This window comes from Salarias fasciatus, chromosome 6 (genome assembly GCF_902148845.1).
Source record: "Salarias fasciatus chromosome 6, fSalaFa1.1, whole genome shotgun sequence".
NCBI classification, from domain to species: Eukaryota; Metazoa; Chordata; class Actinopteri; order Blenniiformes; family Blenniidae; genus Salarias; species Salarias fasciatus.
In genome coordinates, this window is record NC_043750.1 from 11,099,768 (window position 1) to 11,116,103 (window position 16,336).

Consider the following 16,336-nt stretch of genomic DNA (forward strand, 5'->3'; position numbering starts at 1 on the left):
AAACCTAGAAATCAAATACAGGAGCAAAAACCTTCAACGCAACATTCCTTTTCTCTGTTGTGTTGGCGTTGGTCCTGATGGGCCACTGTGACATGATGGAATTTTATAACTCTTTGCAAACCATCCAAAAGTTATTCTAAAGTAAATCTGTAACACACATTACATTAACATCGCTAATGTTGTCGTCAAGTTAAATCCATCACAATGATTTGTATTTGATAGGATTTTGGATTCATGTTGTAATATAACTGTTAAAAATATTTTTTTCTTTTTTTGTGTGAAATAGTAGCTGTTTATTCAGCATGACATGAAAATATGTGAGTAATTTATCTAAAAATTGTGTCTATATGATACATGGTCTCATTTATGCAGTTATCATTGTTCACATATAGATTTATGGGTGGACAGTGAAGAAAAAACATTATCACACTAATGTCAGCTGTCTGTTGTTTATACATTAAAGTTACATTTGTGTTTTTTTGTTTACAGTTATGAAATCACATTATTGAATGCAACAATATGTCCCCTAAGGCCTTTGTATTCTGAATAAGACAATGAATTAAATTCATTTTAAGCAAACTCTGGTGTGAATAACAAATGTGCTCAAAAGAAAAAAAGGCAGCAGATATATGCAAATGATTCATTAGTGAAGCCTCAAGCCAGTCCACACAAACCTTTAGACCTGCTTGTTACCTTGAATACAAACCAACACCACACAAAATGTGATTCATCATGGCAGAGAAGTGAGGGATTACTTAACAATTGCAAATGAATTGCTACAGATCGCTTTTATTGCAAGCTGTTTTTTAAAAATTTTTTAGAAGTCAATTCATGTAGGCTTCCTTATGGTAAATCCTGTAGAATTAAACAAACATACAAACAGAGTTAGAGGTAATCTACATCATTATAACTGAGGATATATCCAGAGGGGATATTCTTCCAGAGATTTGAAGTTTTTAACTCAGAGATTGTCTGTAATCACCAAAACTCGTGAGAAGAACCGTGTCTAGCACTGGATGACCTTGTGAGACACCGATTGCATCTCCATTCATGGAGTCACTGAAGACTATACTTGAGTTGGACATGTGTTGAAATCACTCCCTTAAAAATAAAGAAATCGTTTCTTTCTCTTTCTGATATTAAACAAACTGCGTGGGATTTACTGAAATTTCACACTCATGTTCACATTTCAAAAATTTCCAAAAGTTTTTCTAATTTGAATTCCAGTCAGTTATAACAGCTGCTATGTAATGTCTTGATAAACACAACAAACCCTGATATCTGTCGTGGTGCTCAAATTTTCACTTGGAGTGCGTACTTTTTAATATCGACCTAATCATCAAACATAACCTTCTTACAGCTTTTATTTGTATGAAAACCTTGAGCAGTTTTCTCCTGGAATTAAGAAAGTATTTCTAGTCTTATTCTGGTGTCTGACAAATCACATCATTGCCATCAAGTGGCCTATATGAATACTGCACTTTTCCAGTTTATGGCTGACAATGCTACAAATAATACCGAGGACTTTACATGAGTATGCTAACTCCAGTATTTTTAGCATGGAATATTAGTATGTACATGACAGGTAGTTGAGGACATGTAAGTGAGATTAATGCTGGATTTCTATGACCGCTGTGAGTCTGACCAATCACATCCACGGAAACTGGACGTCAATCATTCTACAATAAGGTGCTTTCAAGTGCTGCCGTAAATATGAAATACAACACGAAGTCACGAATAGCAGAACCAAAATTACAAATTATATCTCTTTACAATGATAATGTTTAGTAAACATTTAATAAAAGCCATTGATTGATGTTAAAATGACGTTTAAACTGTTAAGAATAATTAAATATTGTAAAAATCATCAATCACAACATTTCATCTCAACCTGCTGCCATCATTATATGCATGTATTGTCTTTACGTTAATACTCCTGGTAATACCACCAGCTGTGCATGAGTCCGCATGATGTTAAATCGCTCATTTCACAACAAGTGTTCTCACGCAGCCGCTGAAGCTCAAAGGTCTCCGAGGTGTTCTTGAACGCGACACGCATGTGTGCTCATCGTACTGAACTGCGTTCCGCTAGCTCGGTCGATTCATTGGAATCAGAGAAATATAAAACATCACACCAAGGTAATAGTGACGTTCGCTTACTTTCCACAACACTCCCGTAAGTGTACAAGGTCCTCTTTGAAACCAAGGATAACTTTGTGGAGTAATTGTATTTTTTCTGTACGCAAAACTTGTCATCTTACCCTGCGCTTCGCAAGCTAGCATGCTAATCGCATTAGCTTCACAGTGGTTTAGCAGTCCATCTTTTAAGCAGCAAAGTTCGTCGGTTAGTTTTGCTTAGCCACGATTGCTATATGTCGTTCGAAATTTGCACATACATGAAATATCACTCACAGTTAATTTGGCTAAGTCTCACGCAGGTGCATGATTACTGCCGCTAGCTTGCTAACTAGCCAGTTTGCATGGAGGCGAAGGACGACGTCTCCGTTATGTGGGTGTGTGTCTCGAATAACGGCACGCTTTTTAAATTCAAAGCCAAGTGGAGAAGTTGTATCGCACATTGTTGGTTACTGAATATTACACATACCAAGGTATGCAGATTGCTACAAATTGTTTACTCACGCTGATGTGAGCTATAGTCAACTAACATTAGCTCGTCATTAAACATTGTTTAGATGAGATAAACCTCAATTAGTCCCACAACTGAGAAATTGTAGGTGAACTGTGGATTTACAACTCCAGGACCAGTCACAGGATTGTTGATTAAACACATTTAAAGCCAACTGTAGCCAATTTTGTCCCTTGTAGAGCTGTTAAAGCCGCAGAAAGCACATGGACGTGAGTAAAAACTGTGTTTCGTCAGTCAGTTCGTAATGAGGATGTCTTCTGGCCTTTTCTGCAGATGACAGATCACGATGTTGAGAATGAACTCCTGGACTATGAAGACGACGAGGAGCCACAGGGAGTCCCAGAGACCTTGACCCCAGCGAACAGGAAGGAGGTGAAGGGGTCTTATGTTTCCATCCACAGCTCAGGATTCAGAGACTTTCTCCTCAAGCCGGAGCTGCTCCGGGCCATTGTGGACTGTGGTTTTGAGCATCCCTCAGAAGGTGAAGACCACATCATCTTTATTGCACTGGATGTTCACTGGTGGCTCCCTTTTCTAACTTTGAGTTGTTATTTATTTGACTTTCAGTTCAACATGAGTGCATTCCTCAAGCTATCCTTGGAATGGATATTTTGTGTCAGGCGAAGTCTGGTATGGGAAAAACTGCAGTGTTTGTCCTCGCCACTCTGCAGCAGATCGAACCCGTCGATGGTCAGGTGAGTTGATCACAACTCAGTTTGATTCTAAGTCGATACAGTTCATTTCTGCATACTGATTTACGAGGGTTTCTATTTACTCGAATCAATACTGAGTTGATTTAATTGTCAAACCTTAATTCTTATGACTAATGTCACTAAAATTTATTAAGGCTTCATAATAGTTTTCAGAGTCTCTTGGAAAAAAATGAAGGTATTACCAGCTTACCCAGTTGATTATCAGCAGCACAGTCTTTAGAACAGCTTGTACTTCTCTGGTCTTTTATCTCTCCCTGGGTTCGGTTTCATTTTGTTCTCAATCCTGAATGCTGTATTGTTCTGAATATGACACGACTCTGATGAGGAGACGACCCCCTCTTTTACATGGCTCGCAGTGGGAAAACGCTTTTGCAGACCAAATCTTGTTTTTATGAGCACAAATTTATTACAATATGAATACATACGATTTGCAGAACTTCTCAGATGTCTCCTCCATATATAAGATGTATATTATACATTCTGTGGAGTCCAGTGTTCTCAAAAAAAAAAAAAAAAAATCCCAGAACTGAGCTCCTGCTCTTCATCGGTTTCTCTCCAGCTGTCGTAGCCTTTTAGGCCATGTTTACACAAAGCTTGGTTCTTACAAAAAAAATTATATTTCCCTCTGTTTTTAAAAATATCATGATTCACACCAGATCAGTTTCACAAACAAGAAGCATAAAGCCATGCCAGCCTATTAGAATCCTGGAAAACAACATAACAAATGGCACAAATAACTTCCTGTTCCTTCAGAGTAGGCATGGGCCGGTATGAGATTCTGACAGTCTGATAACCTTAGGCAAAAATGTCAAGGTTTCACGGTATTATGATTGCAGCTCTAAAATATGTACTTTGAATGTCTGTATTTAAAAAAATAAAAGGAAAAAAATGTTTCAATTGAACAGTCTTTTATTTTTTCAGTTTTTCTGTTTTTTCTGTCCTAAAAATAAAAAAAAATTAAGACATGCAAAATGAAACATTACACGTGCGTCTCTCTTCTTCACGTCATGTTAGAGAGTAAACTCGCTGTTGTCCATCTTGGCAATAAAGATTGATGAAAGAAAATGTTTTGGATAACTTTTATTTTTTACGAAGGCAGATATGGTAACTAGCATTCTAAAATAAATCCTTAGCAAGCTAGTTACCATATCTGCCTCAGTTAAAATATAAAAAAAAGTTACTAAAAGGTAACAAGCTCATTTCACTAATGTGAAACGCTAATACACTCGTTCATTTCAAGACAGCATTAACTTAAATTTAGCATACAGCGATGGGTGGTGCTCCCGTAGATGCGCTATCATATTCGATGTATTGCCTCCTCGGGCTGCCACTGTCCTCAAGCACGTTTTAAACGTCGGGCGACCATCTTCCTCCAAGCCGTGGCAGTCTGCCTTGTCACGGTAGCCGAGGTACTCCCAAACAGCTGACTTAGTCCGCTTGGACGGCGGAAAAGTTCCGGGGGCTCGCCTCCTCCAGCCATCACACAGCCTGCAGAGCTGCCTGCTTGTCACTCACAACAAGCGCGGGGGGAAGGGGGAGGGGCGCTTTAGGCTGCAGCTTCAGACAGCGTGAGGGACCTCTACTTTCTCCCTGATTAGACGTCACATTAAAAAAAAACCGCTCATACCGCAGGAACGGTATGACGGAAAATTTTAGTGGTTTTGAAACCTTGACTTTTTCATACCGTGGTATACCTTAAAACCGGTAACCGGCCCATGCCTACTTCAGAGATAGCAGCGAGAGGGGGAGTTATTAGGACCGATAGAGGAGTGGCGCTTCCTAAATGTGGCATGAGTGAAAAATGCCAAAAGCATTTGCACAAATGTCAACAAAAAAAAAGACTGCTTCCATTGTCATCACAGTAACCAAACTCAACTGCTGGCACGCATATGATGCTTCTGTTGCATCCTGTGACGTGAATCTCCATCGCCCTCAGTCTATATACGAATGGAAAGATGGAGTTTTTCCAAATCTGCACTTTGGCCAGAGTTTTCAGAGACACATCTGCAAATCATTTTTAGTGGTTGTAGCTTAGTTTACACATGAACAAAAGAGCCAAATATGTTAGAAGTATCTCTGTTTTTGCTACATTTAAATCAACCCATAGAGTCTTTTAATGACTTCTTTGAATCGTCCAGCACCGACAGCTGAAACCTAAACCCGAATATAGAATAACCACACTTTAACAGCTTTGTAGAGAAGAAAAGAAACTTGTCGTAAAACCACATCAGTACAGTAATTTAGGGTTATTGACATTTTTATGAACATTATCATGATTCCAGAAAGAAGATTAATCCAGATTGTAATAGATGTGGAGCCAGCTCATGTTTAGCCATTTATTTCCAAAGGTTCTTCTGTGCGATGCAAAGGACTGTTTTCTCCCTCTTCCTCCTGGGGTGAACTCCAGACCATGCCAAGTCTTTATTTTCGTCGTCCGCTCCAGGTGTCCGTCCTCGTCATGTGCCACACTCGAGAGTTGGCCTTCCAGATCAGCAAGGAGTACGAGCGCTTCTCCAAGTACATGCCCACCGTCAAGGTGTCGGTGTTCTTTGGCGGCATGCCCATCAAGAAGGACGAGGACACCCTGAGGAAGAACTGCCCTCACATCGTGGTGGGAACGCCGGGACGCTTGCTGGCCCTCATCCGAAACAAGACGCTCGTCGTCAAGAACATCAAACACTTTGTGCTCGATGAGTGCGATAAGATGCTGGAGCAGCTGGGTGAGTGGAGGAAGTGACGATGGGCTTTGTGGAAAGACATTGGTCAGGGTGTGGGAGCAGTTTCAACATCACATCTGGCTGAAACAATCAAGAACAATGACTTAAAGCTAGCAAAATAAACTAAACGGTAAGCAGAGTCCCATTAAAATTTACCAAAGAAAAGCACAGACACTAATTCAGTGTATCTCTAGTGTGATGAGATTCACAAAGACAAAGATTGTAGGTAAACTTGAAGTCGTTTTTGATTTGCAGACAAAGGAGGAGATTGTCAGACGCTGATGAGAGGAGGCCGATTCCTGATATTCTGTGTTTCACCCGACAGACATGAGAGCCGACGTCCAGGAAATCTTCAGACTGACGCCTCACGAGAAGCAAGTGATGATGTTCAGTGCGACGCTCAGCAAGGAGATCCGGCCCGTGTGCCGCAAGTTCATGCAGGATGTGAGTTCCTCTCATGGCACACATTCCAGCAAACGTGAGGCCCGTGGGCCAGAACCGGCCTGCCAGAGGCTCCAATCGGTCCTGTCAAACCACCACACATAAAACCAACATGCATTAAAAAAAACAAAATTTTTAAGAATAATGAACATAACACAGCACTGAGACGCTTGTTTTCAGCGTCAGTTTATGGAAACATACATCAGAGAAGTTTAATTTCATCATTTCATGCATTTTGCACGAGTGTATCATTAAGATTGGCTTCATTGTAGTAATTCTCATTCAAATTTATTTGGTTTTGTGAAAATAAAGAATTTTTTTTTTTTTAATCACATATACTCTGCACCACAACAGAGAAAAACTTTTAAATTTAAAGGTTGTTATGACGCCTTTTTACTGATTGAGCCGTCTTGAGATGACATTGGGCTGAACGTGGCCCCTGAACTGAAATGAGTTTGACACTCCTGCGTTACAGCAGTGGGATTTTTGTGTTCATATGATTTTATTTGAAGAAAAATGGTGTTTATGGATCGTAAATAATTTTAGTCTGAGTTTTAATTAGTATTCTGGCGAATTTTATGCAGTTATGTCAGTTGACACAACGTTCCCATTCAGTATGTATCTGCAGCCCAGTCCTGAGGTTCTAGCCGTGGCGTTCCGCTTCCTTCAGATCTCTCTTTCTCCCACTGACTCCCCTTTAGCTTTGCCCACTTGTGGCTGTCCGTGTCATAAGTGGCCATATGAGAGGGGTATAGAAACCCTCCTGTGTCGGCGGCGCCTTCCTCATGGCCCCGCTGAGCTGCAGGAGAACAAACACCACCTCCTGTGGTTGTTTGTGTGTGTTGGTGTGTGTTTTAGCGAGACTGACGCCGCTCCCTCTCTCCCTCTCGCCGTACAGCCATGGAAGTGATTGTGGACGACGAGACCAAACTGACGCTGCACGGCTTACAGCAGTACTACTGCAAGCTGAAGGACAGCGAGAAAAACCGCAAGCTGTTCGACCTGCTGGACGTGCTCGAGTTCAACCAGGTGAGCTAACAATGACTACTTTCTTTTTTCTTTCTTTTTTCAAATATTGACGTAAAACAGTGTTTAATTGGGTGATTTGTGGCAGGTGGTGATCTTCGTGAAGTCGATCCATCGCTGTATTGCCCTGTCCCAGCTGCTGGTGGAGCAGAACTTCCCAGCTATCGCCATCCACAGAGGCATGCAGCAGGAGGAGAGGTGGGCGCAAGTGGACAATTGGTTCCACCTCTCCAGATTTCAGCATGTTGCTCTGTCTGGGGGTTGACAGTGCCGCTGCTCTGCCGCGTGCAGGTTATCCCGGTACCAGCAGTTCAAGGACTTCCAGCGGCGGATCCTGGTGGCGACCAACCTGTTCGGCCGGGGCATGGACATCGAGCGAGTCAACATCGTCTTCAACTACGACATGCCGGAGGACTCCGACACGTACCTCCACAGAGTCAGTCCTGCCTTAATTATACTGTGTTTTTAGGTCTGTGTGTGGATTTAAAAAGATAAACCTTGTAATGTGTTTTTTATTCAGAGATTTGAGAATAGGCACAGGAAGTCAGAAAACTTCCAACAATTAGGCTTGATGTTGACAGAATTCCATAATTCCATTCATGCATGATGTAATTCTTTTTGACTTTGTGGTCTTCAGGTGGCCCGCGCCGGCAGGTTTGGTACGAAAGGCCTGGCCATCACCTTCGTGTCAGATGAGAGCGACGCCAAGACCCTGAACGAGGTCCAGGACCGCTTCGAGGTCAACGTAGCGGAGCTACCGGAGGAGATCGACATCTCCTCCTACAGTAAGCTTCCTACCTTCCTGTCTGAAGAGTTTGTTTATATGCCTGCATGCGACTTTTACCGCTGAGGAGAAAATGTTGACGCTGAATGACGTGAATGATCATAGATACAGACATTAACTGATGAGATAATTTCAATGAACTTGGCTGTTACATCTGTTCAGAACACGTAATACTTAGATAGCGTGAAGGATTACACAGATCTGTGAAATTTGGGAAGAGATGTGGGATTGATAGAGGACTCGCATTACTCCCATCTGAGCCTCTTTGTTTTTCTCTTTGCAGTTGAACAGTCCAGATGAGTCTGAAACGCCTCTCCAGTGACGACTCTGCAATCATTATTATAGCCGTGTTGTGGAGGAAGTTAAAAGAAAATAAGAAAAATTCAACACCTTCCCCTTATTTACCATCTTTCTCCCAACAGGCAACTTCAAAATGTGACATTTGTTTTTGTGTGTTTTTGCCGGATTATTTTTGTTTGTTGTTGTTCAGTCCATGGATACAGTGCTTTGGTTAAATAAAGATTTTCTATCTAAAATAAGTGTTTGTACTGAGTTTCTTTCTACCAGAGGTGGATGTTCTCACCAGCAGGGGGAGCCATTGTCACAACATGAGGACGCAGCTGTTCCGAGCCGCTGGTGCCTTTTTGAAGTCGGAACAAAAAAGTGAAACTCCACATTGAGTTCTAACAAAGCTTCACATGAAACTTGAAGATAAAGCAGCCACACTGTAGCGTCTCAACGCATAAACATGTATAAAAGCAACAATAATACAACTTTGGTTCAAAATTAAATGTATTTACAGGAGAGACAAAGATCCAAACACAAAGTACATGTTTAAGACATTTTTCTAAGCTGCATTTAATGCAAAAATAAAGAAATCAATCAGTTCAAGTCCTTGCTCAAAGATAGACTTCCTTGTCTGACAGACAGAAAGGAAGCCGTGTCGCTTGTTGATGTGCGTACTTGGCTGCAGCGCCATAAAAAGGCACCATAAATGTCTGTGGATCATGTACAGTAAGAAAAAGTCACTGGTGAAGTTTTCTACTAAATTTGCAAAATATTTTTTTGCATCATGAGTAGTCGTGGTGTTTTGTGAGAAATGAGGCCGTCACCGCTACCAGAGATAAAGTCATCGATGTCGATAAGGCGATGGTGTTCTTGGTGCATTGCTGAGATTTTCAGTGCTAAATAAAGTGCTTTGTTGCTCTGAAGCGTTCCTCCTCTTGGATTCCTCCACGCCTGAACCTGCCAGGGAGCTTCAGGCTCTTTCGGGGCTCTATTTTAGGTCCCACGTCGGTTTGAACAGGAGCGGGACGGGCGATCCGTCCGCTCCGGTCGGGGAAAAGTCCAATCTGGATGGCCTTTCTGACAGCCTGTGGTCCGTGGCTGTCAAGTGGCCCCTCGTCTCAAAGCGCCTTCCTCCTCGAGGCCCTCGGAGTTAGTCGACGAACTGGTGTGTGTCTCCGTGCATCCAGTGCTGGGGAGGGAGGGCCACTTCGTTCAGGTGGCCGCAGTCCTCGCCGCACCTGCACGACTGGATGAACATGGCCGAGCGCCGGAAGCGCTCGCCGTCCGGGCACACGAAGGTCACGGGCACGGTGCGCGTGCGGCGCGGCGAGCAGCACCGCCCGCCGTCCGTGCACACGCCGCAGTAGTTCGGCCGGTAGAGGCGGACGCTCACGCACTCGCCGTAGGACAGGTGGACGGGCGCGGCGGCCTTGTGGGTCGGCGAGCAGCTCCTCCCTTTCTGCTGGGACGTAAAGAGAGAGCGTCACGGTCTGGACGATGATAACTGCCGCACCTTAATTGGCTTCAGTAGAGAAACTCACTAAACAAAAAGCAAACCTAATAAGCTGTGACTTTTTAAGCCTGTCTGCTCCGTCCTTTTACGTAACAGCAGATTTAAGCAGCTTTACACTCCAACTCATTAGTTTCACATTAAAGGGGCCAGACTTCCTCTTGTTTTGCCAAAACATTGACTCAGAGGGGGATTATTTTTAGATTTAAGTGATTAATTTTCAGATTTATTTCACATTTGAGTGTCCTTTTCTGTTAAACACACCCACACCTCTGATCGGTCTTGGCATCGGAGCTTTTAACTCGGCAGAGCAGAGAAAAGAGTGTGTGTGTGTGTGTGTGTCCAACATGAAGGATTAATATAGACACACCGCTTCCCTGGACTCTGAGTACACAGATGGGGACCAGCTATGGACAGTTGCTTGGCAGGAATGCCGAGGGGTGGGGGACTATATTTAAAAAGGCGCCTGGCTGCCACCAAAACACTGCTGAGTAAATCAGCACGGCCTCGTTCCCACTGGATGTGCAGCTTCCCGAAAGCCCTGCGAAGATAATCTCTGTTCTTAAGCTCGGGATAAAGATGGCTTTAGCACTAAGAGCATATTTACTCAGTGCCAGAACATCTAATTTTTCATTCTTTCCCCCCTTTTGCTGTTCAGATTTGACATTTTTCTGCCTCTGATTTTGGCTCGAAACTGTGAAACAAGGAAGGAATTCATACAAGTTGTAAAGACAGCCGCTTGTTAAACGTTACCAGAGTACAACAAGGCCTCGCTGTAGGACAGATAAGTTGTCCTGATTAGGAGTTATGTGGGCGTTTGACCTCCGCTCTCAGGTCGGGTTCAGATCTTCTCACCTTGGCCGGGAGAGTCTGGCTGCCGCAGGGTCGAACGGTGCAGATCCTCGTCTCCCGCTCCAGTTTGCACTTGGGATTTCTGTTGGTGATGCGGGAGGAAACGCCCATCCCACAGCTGCGGGAGCACTGCGACCAGTCGGTGGTCTGGGTCGGACACGAATTCGCCTTCAAGTGGTTCCACTCTGGGAAATGTTGGAGACGAGAGGCAAGGGCGGAGGAAAGAGGGAAAACTCAATCTGTGGTTTTAGAGGAGCTGGAGAGAGAGAATTCCACTTCAACTAACTACTGCTAGAAATCCAGTTACAACAAGTTCAATAGAAGTTCAAACTACTCTTTATAAACTGTTCCCACAAAGTATTTATTGCTTTTCAACGACATTTCTCCTGGAGAAAAAAACAGTCTGCTGAAAACTCATTTATCATCGAGTATGGATGTGAACAAAAAGCAAGAATTCTCAGTGAACAGAAAGAACTGACTCCAAATGAAAAGGTTTGGATATTAATTCAAACTGTGGCTGTACTCTGCTGCAACTCATTAAAGTTGACGAATTACTTCATTACAGTAGTGTGAGTGTAAATTGTAACTTCCAGCCCTCAGTTTGAGACCCCATCAAACAATAAGGAGGTTTCAAAATACAAAATGATGAAGAGAAGACAATCGGGAGGAAAAGAAGAAAAAAAAAATCTGTGCAAAAACATTTAATGTCGTCTTAGAATTTATCCAATTTTCCATTTGAGGCTTTCAGATTTTCATAAACATGTTCTGTATTTGAATTTGACCCAAAACTTCAAAATCTTCAAGATGATTTCTGTCTTTATTCAGTTCGGTTGTAACGAGATACTGGCTGAGAGGAAGCAGATGATGAAGCTGCTATGAAATATCGACACTGTGACACAACGCTACACATACAGCATTTTACTACTTCAATACGCTTTTTACACAACCTGTCTCATCTGGTCTGGTAACTACTGCTGCCATGCACGGCGCTCACACATCAGAGGATTTAAACTACCAACCTCTGGATGAGAACATGACCCAGGAGGCGCTGAAGGACAGTCTGCAGACTCTCAGACACATCTGGATGCTGCTAAATGATCTTACCCAGCATGCTGTGCGGCGGTGTCTCACCTGGCAGGTGTCTGTAGCCGCGCTCGCTCTCCCAGCTGTCTGTGAACTTGTTGGAGACGAGCAGCTCGTTTCCAGGATGCTGCTGCAGACGGGGCAGATGCCGTCGAGGTGGAGGCACCTGAAGCAAGAGAGTGGATGGGATGGTTTTCAGCAGTGCTATAACCATCTGTCTCTATATACTTTTGTACAAGAACAACCTGACATCTATTCACTCAGTTTGACACAAAAATCAGTAAATATGCAATTCATTCAAACACATTAAAACCAAACTGTACTAATGGCAGAGACATATAATTAAATGTAATCATAGACTAAACACAAGCAGGGCCTTCATATCAAAATAAGAGTATCAAGAGAGAGAATATTAATTATTTTTGTTTGTTTCTTTGAAGAAATTGAGTTGAAAAGAAACAAGACAGACCCTTCTAATATGTGACTTTAATATGTCATTTTCTGCTTCATAAACAAGTGCATATATGGAAATGTAACAACAATTAAATTAGTGCTTTATCAGTTATTCCTCATTTCATGACATTTAAACAATAAAGATGAAGAAAGGAAACAATAAAGTTAATTATGATGGCCACCTTAAAAAAAGAAAACAATTGCTCTGGTAGATATTAGAATAAACTGAGATGCTGTATTTTTGATTGTCAAGATTTAAAAAAAAAATGGTTAAGAATTAAGAAAAAAATAGTTGAAAAATAAAGAAAGATAGTAAGAAATTGAAAAAATACATCTATAATCCAAAAAAAGCGTATCGTACTTTCATAGGTTGAATTTCATTATGGAGACGACTCAGTGTTTCACTATATTGTGATATCTTGAGATGAATCTTCACTTTTTATCACCTAAACATTGAGACTTTTTCCCTGACATGACAGAACCGACCTGTTTCTTTGGTGGAAGGCGCCAGGTGCCTCGGTGGCAGTCCACACTGAAGCAGCACTGCCCGGGCACCCTGACCAGCCGGGGGTCGGGGCAGGACGGCGACGCCGGCGGCAGCTTGTTGGCGCAGAGCGGCGCGCAGCCCACAGCTCCATCGATGCAGGTGCACTGATGTTTACAGCCGGCGCGGAAGCCCTCGCCGTTCTGATAAATCCTGCCGTTGTACTCACATGTGCGTCCCTCTGATCTGGCTAAAAAAAACATTAAATAGAAAATGCACATTGTCATTTATAATCATTCATCCATCTTCTCTGCTCCTATTTCCACTGCTGAGGCTGTGGTTCACTCTGTTGAGGTTGTTCAGGTTGCCAGTCCACCACAGGGCGAAAACACAGGGAGAACATGCAGACTCCACACAGAAAAACCTCAAGTTAGATTCAAACTGAGGTTTTCCTGCTGCAAAGCAAGAACTACTGCATCTCCTCCAGCATCGTGGCAGCGTCGGTTATTCTGATACTTTCTTCATTTTCTAAAATGTGGCCACGTTGAAAACTTTGTCTTCATCTGCAACAAAGACGTGACGCTTAAAGATGACAAAGCTCCAATCGGTGATTGCTTCTGAATTGTTCATCTGAGAACATTTCACACTCATCAAACATCTTTACCTCAAAAGTCAGCTGAGTTCAGCTTTTAAAATATATCTTATAGATTCAGTATTTTGAATCTACAACTCTTTACTCCGGGTTCCATGTTTGAAATCTTAATAACTATCAGGCGCATTCTGTGTAACAGAGTCTACCATAAAAATCACCTTATCATTTCTTCCAGACACATATCTGAGCCCCAATAACACTAAGAATATAAAATAATAAACCAATGGTCAGATGTGGTCAATGTGCAGTTATAAAGCTTCAAAACACGACTCAAATGTTGAGTGATAACTTCCCACTGCAGTACGAGTATTCACTGCTTCAGCAGGTTTAACGATGTGGAAAAAAATCTAACTTAGTAACCCTAACTCTGACTAACCCTAACCAGAAGCATTGAGTGTGAATAGCTCAGAAAAACTGACTTCCCCGGGCATTCATCTTGTTTCCTTCACACCAAGAACACTTCTAAAGGCCCCACGTTGTAAAAACCAAACTATTTATTTATATGCTATTGGTTTAAATTTTTTAATGAAATCTGTGAATTTGTAACACCGTTATGCATTTGACTATTCTAATTTACTAAATGAAATCTGTTTTTGTGTCTTTTGTGTCTGTGTGTTTCTACATTTGCGTCTGTCTGCGCTTAAAAAAAAAAAAAAAAAACCTCAATGTTTACCTTCTAAACCTCAACATGAGTGTGTTTGAGCAGCACGGCCCTTCAGCTGTTATGGAAAAGTTCCCGGTGACTCCTCATAGCAACGGCACACACAATCACACAGGGGAGGGAAAGCGAGTAGAAATAAGAAAATAGGATGTGTCAGACTTCTTGTCTCCAGAGCTCGGAGGAACCGGCTATTCATAGTGAGCCGGGCTGCACTGGCACGGTGCAGATGGAAAGAGTATTTTTATCTCTGAAACCCCCCGTCGCCGTCATAAAACATGCACCTCTCATTAAAACGCCCCCCGTGCCGTCCCCCCGGATGTGCAAGGTTACACGTTGTTCAGCCGCTGAGCTGGGAACACTTTTTCTCATGACCTTTTGGCTTCAACAGCACATCATACCAACTGTAATAACTGTAATTTTAAGATACTTTTCCATGCCCGACTTGCCGTGACTTGAGCAGTGGAGGTAAAATCGAGCCCGAATGGCTCCAGATTGCAGCCATTTTTTTTGGGGGGGTTTGAATTCCTCCCTCCCAGAATGCCCGGTTCTTCCCACCCTCACCTCGACAGACGCCGCTGGCCATGGTCACGTCGTTGCCGTAATTGCACTCCAGGCCTTTGTGGTGGTCGCAGGGCCTCGTGGCGCCGCAGTCTTGGTTGAGCTGGCCGGCACACACCTTGCAGCAGCCGCATCCGTCTGGCACCGCGCTCACGCCCGGAGGGCAGGCCGGGGGCTCTGCGGCGCACACACACTCCGCCGGGCAGCCAGCGGCCACCTGGAGGGAGCGCAGGGGTCAGACTCCGCTTCAGGGAGGTCAAGGAGAAGGACGTAAACGGACAAGTCATCCTTCCTGCGTTTCTGTGTGAGATAAAGCTCTGTGGCGCTCATTTCTGGGTTTGTGCCTGATGGGTGTGTGGCTGCTGCTGGCCCGTCACCCCTCACTGTCCAGACAGCTCGGGGTTTGAACCACAGTCCCCTGCCGGCTTGCGGCTTGACTCACAGCTCAGCACCAGAGCCAACTTGTTCCAGTTCGCCGCTGTGCTTTCAGGACAGTGGACATGAGTAGACACGCTGATTCCCGGGAAGGCTGAGCATCTTCACAGAAACACTGATCATAATTACACAAGCAGGGGAGTGCTGGCAGCCGTGCGCCTCATTTCCCAAACATTTCATTTCATCACAATTTTGCCAGCTGAAAGAAATATTTCTCACACGCAGTCACACCAGCAATTAAGTCAATCTGATGTTGGCTTCATGGGGATTCATTCCACCGAGGAGTGAAATCCCCTTCACACCCAGAAGGTCAAGGTTTAATTGCATTGTCACTCTCCGCACAAAAACAAACACATTAAACTGAGATTACTGTAAAAGCAAACCCTGAAAACAGACATTAAATACAGCTATAAGAGCTCCAGGCAGGAGCCAGATGTCTTACCTGTGTGGTGACAGCTGTTGTCAGGACAGTCAAGAGAAACAGAAATGTCATAATGAGCCAAGTGGAAGCTCCAATAAATACAAAAACAACAACAACAACAAAAAGTAGGTCCTTCAACCACAATCCACTGAATGGCTGTTGGTCTGAAATAGTTTCACAACAAGCCTTTATGTCTTGTTACATTGGACCTTAGTCCGTTTTCTTCTTGGATAACTTACTAAAGTCCAATTTATACCCTCATGACAAGCCCCGCCCCTCCCTTTAGTTCTGACCAATCAGCTTGCACACACAACCCCTATAGCTCCAAAGGGGCGTGGCTTTCGTAAGAGGGGGCAGTTTGCTGATTGGTGGGTGGGTTTTGGAATGAAAGCAGCCATTCATAAAAACGCAGGGCAGCCAGCTCTCTCTTATTTGTTTTATGAGTTAAAAATTAAAATGTAACAGCCGCTTTCAAGTCACACTTAGGCACATTCCTGCCTTTGTGGCCGCCGTCCTCCTAACACTAAGTAAATATATTCAGCTGGGCCAGACAGCTCTGTAACATTAATAAAGCCCCCACTTTCAGCTGGGGGGGGGGCATTCCTGCTGTT

The 16,336-nt window shown here is 43.3% G+C and overlaps 2 protein-coding genes across 2 annotated transcripts; one reads left to right on the plus strand and one right to left on the minus strand.

Annotated features, from left to right (window-relative positions):
• Nucleotides 1-2,051: 2,051 nt before the first annotated feature.
• On the plus strand, nt 2,052-8,858 carry LOC115390675 (ATP-dependent RNA helicase DDX39A-like). The gene is made up of 11 exons (XM_030094612.1): nt 2,052-2,139; nt 2,921-3,128; nt 3,215-3,342; nt 5,804-6,080; nt 6,403-6,521; nt 6,699; nt 7,417-7,547; nt 7,633-7,742; nt 7,836-7,980; nt 8,182-8,329; nt 8,612-8,858. The coding sequence occupies exons 2-11, from the start codon at nt 2,921-2,923 to the stop codon at nt 8,626-8,628; spliced, it is 1,284 nt and encodes a 427-aa protein (XP_029950472.1). The 5' UTR covers nt 2,052-2,139; the 3' UTR covers nt 8,629-8,858.
• A 256-nt stretch (nt 8,859-9,114) lies between these two features.
• On the minus strand, nt 9,115-15,928 carry LOC115390315 (CCN family member 1-like). Its single transcript, XM_030094121.1, has 6 exons — nt 15,747-15,928; nt 14,873-15,086; nt 13,001-13,248; nt 12,110-12,227; nt 10,982-11,163; nt 9,115-10,075 (listed from the first exon to the last, which is right to left on the minus strand). Exons 1-6 carry the CDS (start codon nt 15,795-15,797, stop codon nt 9,767-9,769), a joined length of 1,122 nt encoding a protein of 373 aa, XP_029949981.1. The 5' UTR covers nt 15,798-15,928; the 3' UTR covers nt 9,115-9,766.
• Nucleotides 15,929-16,336: the final 408 nt, after the last annotated feature.

What these genes read in the sequence shown, in the direction of transcription:
- LOC115390675 (XM_030094612.1), top strand. Translation starts at nt 2,921, where the DNA reads ATGACAGATCACGATGTTGAGAATGAACTCCTGGACTATGAAGACGAC. An exon ending in TCGAACCCGTCGATGGTCAG is followed by an intron (nt 3,343 to 5,803) that starts GTGAGTTGATCA and finishes CGTCCGCTCCAG; the next exon opens with GTGTCCGTCCTCGTCATGTG. An exon ending in ACGTGCTCGAGTTCAACCAG is followed by an intron (nt 7,548 to 7,632) that starts GTGAGCTAACAA and finishes GATTTGTGGCAG; the next exon opens with GTGGTGATCTTCGTGAAGTC.
- LOC115390315 (XM_030094121.1), bottom strand. Translation starts at nt 15,797, where the DNA reads ATGACATTTCTGTTTCTCTTGACTGTCCTGACAACAGCTGTCACCACA. An exon ending in CAACAGCTGTCACCACACAG is followed by an intron (nt 15,087 to 15,746) that starts GTAAGACATCTG and finishes CGCTCCCTCCAG; the next exon opens with GTGGCCGCTGGCTGCCCGGC. An exon ending in CGGCTACAGACACCTGCCAG is followed by an intron (nt 11,164 to 12,109) that starts GTGAGACACCGC and finishes AACATTTCCCAG; the next exon opens with AGTGGAACCACTTGAAGGCG.